Source organism: Vicia villosa, linkage group LG4 (assembly GCF_029867415.1).
Source record: "Vicia villosa cultivar HV-30 ecotype Madison, WI linkage group LG4, Vvil1.0, whole genome shotgun sequence".
NCBI classification, from domain to species: domain Eukaryota; kingdom Viridiplantae; phylum Streptophyta; class Magnoliopsida; order Fabales; family Fabaceae; genus Vicia; species Vicia villosa.
In genome coordinates this window covers 137,448,060-137,451,283 of record NC_081183.1, presented here as the reverse complement: position 1 = coordinate 137,451,283, position 3,224 = coordinate 137,448,060, and the positions used below count along the sequence as shown (strand labels likewise).

The 3,224-nt window shown below is 28.2% G+C and overlaps 1 protein-coding gene across 2 annotated transcripts; it reads right to left on the bottom strand.

The window, feature by feature from the left end:
- Nucleotides 1-611: 611 nt before the first annotated feature.
- Nucleotides 612-1,097, bottom strand: LOC131599768 (SKP1-like protein 1A). 2 transcript variants are annotated; one of them, XM_058872033.1, is made up of 2 exons: nt 718-1,097; nt 612-636 (listed from the first exon to the last, which is right to left on the bottom strand). In XM_058872033.1, exons 1-2 carry the CDS (start codon nt 1,095-1,097, stop codon nt 612-614), a joined length of 405 nt encoding a protein of 134 aa, XP_058728016.1. The 2 variants fall into 2 exon arrangements, with proteins under 2 accessions (XP_058728016.1, XP_058728015.1); XM_058872032.1 differs by having other exon boundaries at nt 612-1,097.
- Between the last annotated feature and the right edge of the window lie 2,127 nt (nt 1,098-3,224).

Sequence of the window (3,224 nt, the reverse complement as noted above, 5' to 3'; positions counted from 1 at the left end):
AATTCTTAATTGTAAGTTTCCGATAAACAATTGCTTGATGGGATGCTAGTGGCGAATGGTGGATTTTGCGTGGATTTTGCTAGAAAAGAAGGAAGTAAATGCATTCTTTTTAAAGTTGAATTTGAGAAGGCGTATGATAAGGTTACCTTCTTAAATCTTAAAAAGAGATAATTGAGAAAAAAAAGAATTGTTTAATTTTTAAGATTTTTTTTTTGATATAGAATGATAAATAATAACCCATCCTAAATTTTTCTTTGAAATAATCCGCTAAAAAGAATTTTGAAACTGCTTGTCTGCAATTTCAAACTGAAAATATATGCAAACTACACAATCTCTGAAAGAGGTCAGAATGATACATCCATAGGAAAGACACAAACTGTTTCAATATTAGTTCCAAACAGAACCAATCCACAATACACTAAATCATTACTAAAAAATAAAAGTACTAAATCATATATAGTTAATATGTATTGCACCTCTTTCATGAATAAAACTAAACATAACGTTAATCCATATGACAGTTAAGGTAAAATATAATAATCAATAAAACATGATTTCTTCTCTAAACTTAGCACTATATTTCTAATTTAATCTTAAAACAAAATATGTAATCATTCAAAAGCCCATTGATTTTCGCGACGAATTTCCTCCTCTTCCTCCTTAGTGAAGTCATTCTTAATGTTGAAAGTCTTGCGAATCTCCTCCGGTGTCTTACCCTTTATCATGTCCGCCACAGTTTTACATGTAAGATCCAACAAACTCTTGATGTCCAAGTAGTTTGCAGCCAAGATGAGATCAAAGAGTGTCTGTTGATCAACCTTGACAAATTCAGCATCCCAGTTCTTGATTTCATCCTCGTCAATAGATTTTCCATCAGAATTCGCAGCATCCACGTGCTTATTGCAGTACTCAATCACCTTGGCCAAAATAATGCTTGTTACATTTGGAAGAGGGATTCCGGTTTCATCAGCACAATCATCCTCAATCATATGCTTGATAGTTTGGGACTCCAACGCCACTGCTTCGTCTATTACAAAAATCTCACCATCACTACTCTTGAGATTGATCTTCTTTGCTGATGTTGATGTTGATGCCATGATTGTATTCTGATTTCTTAACTTTTTCTATAGAGATAAAACCCTAACCCTATAACCTTAACCCTCTTTAAAGCTAGAAAATAGAGAGTGAGCTGGATGTGTAGAAAAACAAAGGGTCTGAGTAGTATTTATAGGACAAATAGAGGTTCAATCGTACCTAACAAATTTAATTTATGGATTTGATTTGATTTGATTTTTGAATCAAAAAGATTTATTTTATTCAAAATATTTAAAAGAATTGCTACCAGATATTGGTTTTTCTATTATACAGTTAACAAATAAATAAATAAATGCCAAAAAATTAATCTAAAAGTAATGAAACAAATTCAATTTATAACCTTATGAAAATTTGAAGATATTATTAGAGAATTTACTTTAATTTTCTTAAAAAATCAAGAATAACGAAATAATTTGTATTAGATATGTCATATTTAAATATACTAAATTTAATCTATTTAATAAGACTATCATTACAAATCATAGATTTTTAAAAGTAATTAATATTACTATTTAAAAATTTATAATAATAATTTTTAAATATTTTAATTTCTATAAATTAATTATTAAATTATAATAATAATAATAATACTTTTATTTTATATAAATAATCAATTATTTAATTATATTTATTATAACTTATTGATTTCTAACCTAATTCAAATTCAAAATATAATTTTTACTATAAAAAATATATATAATTAGTTTTCGAATAAATTTATCTTATCTTCATGTGCTATAAATACTAGATAGAGATAAAAAATGCTGTAGATAATTATCCTATCATATTTCTTATATAAAACAGTTAATTTAAAATTTTATTTTATTTATGAGTATGAACGTTGAGATCTTCTCAGCTTAATTCTTTTAAATATATTGTAAAATTGATAAATTTAATTTTTTTATAAATAATTTTTAATTAAATAACACAAAAGCTGTTGACTCAATACAAAAGGAACAAAGACAAAACAGTCGAATCCAAAAAATCAACCACAAATCAAAATACGATTACACCCCGCTACTAAATCTAAATCGGACTGATTAGCAAACCAATTGTCTTTGTCAACATCTAAGCCTCTATTAGCTAGAATAAAAAATCAGTCCACCCCATAGGTTTTATACGATTAATGATTTTCCCGACAGTTCAAACATTGTAAGTGTAAACCAAAGTGTTCCTGGCCCACCATATGTTCCAAGAAACCACCAACCAAAGAAACATAAAGAAAGAGGGTCGAACAAAAATTGAAAAACTATCACAACTGTAATCAACCAACTGTTTCTTAGTCCCAATACTTCCGAGAGCAACCTCATCACCTGCCAGCCACTCAAAAACTGTCTCCAACACTTTCGTGGTTTCGTTACATAAAAAAAAGAGGGAAGAGACTCTCTTTGAACTGAGAGCAAATCATACAAGTGGAAAGAGATACGTCAGTAATGACCCCTGTCCGAAATAACTCTATTCTAGTAGGAAGGCTATTAAGAATGAAATTCCATCAAAAAAATCTTGACCTTTTCGGGAACCTTCGCTTTCCATCCAAAAAAGTTCCATCAGAGCTCACAGCGTACAAACTTTGATAAAAGTTCCTCACTATTAAACCATCCTAATTATGCCACCAGATAATCGAATCAACTGCATTCTGCAGAGGGGAAGAATTAGCAAGAAGAACAAACAACTCATTCCACTCATCTAATAGAGCACTTGAAAAGTCCCTAGAATCCACACCGAAATCCCACTTCCAATGACCATTATCCCATAATCCAAAATTTTCCACCTTCCAATCCTTCGACGAACACCCCTTAAACAGATTCTGAAACAAACTTTTAAGAGTAAAATCACCAGCTCTTCAGTGATTCCAAAAATCAAGAATAACGAAATAATTTATGTTAGATATGTCATATTTAAATATACTATATTTAATCTATATAATAAGGCTATCATTGCAAATCATAAATTTTTAATTAAATTCAAAATTTTTAATAATAATTTTTAAATATTTTAATTTCTATAAATTAATTATTATTTTATAATTCAATGTATTTTTTTAATATTTAAATTATATTTTATATAGATAATCAATTATTTAATTATATTTATTATTACTTATTGATTTCTAACCTAATTCAATTTCA

Bases quoted from the DNA above. Each gene is read 5' to 3' on its own strand.
- LOC131599768 (XM_058872032.1), bottom strand. From the start codon at position 1,097: ATGGCATCAACATCAACATCAGCAAAGAAGATCAATCTCAAGAGTAGT.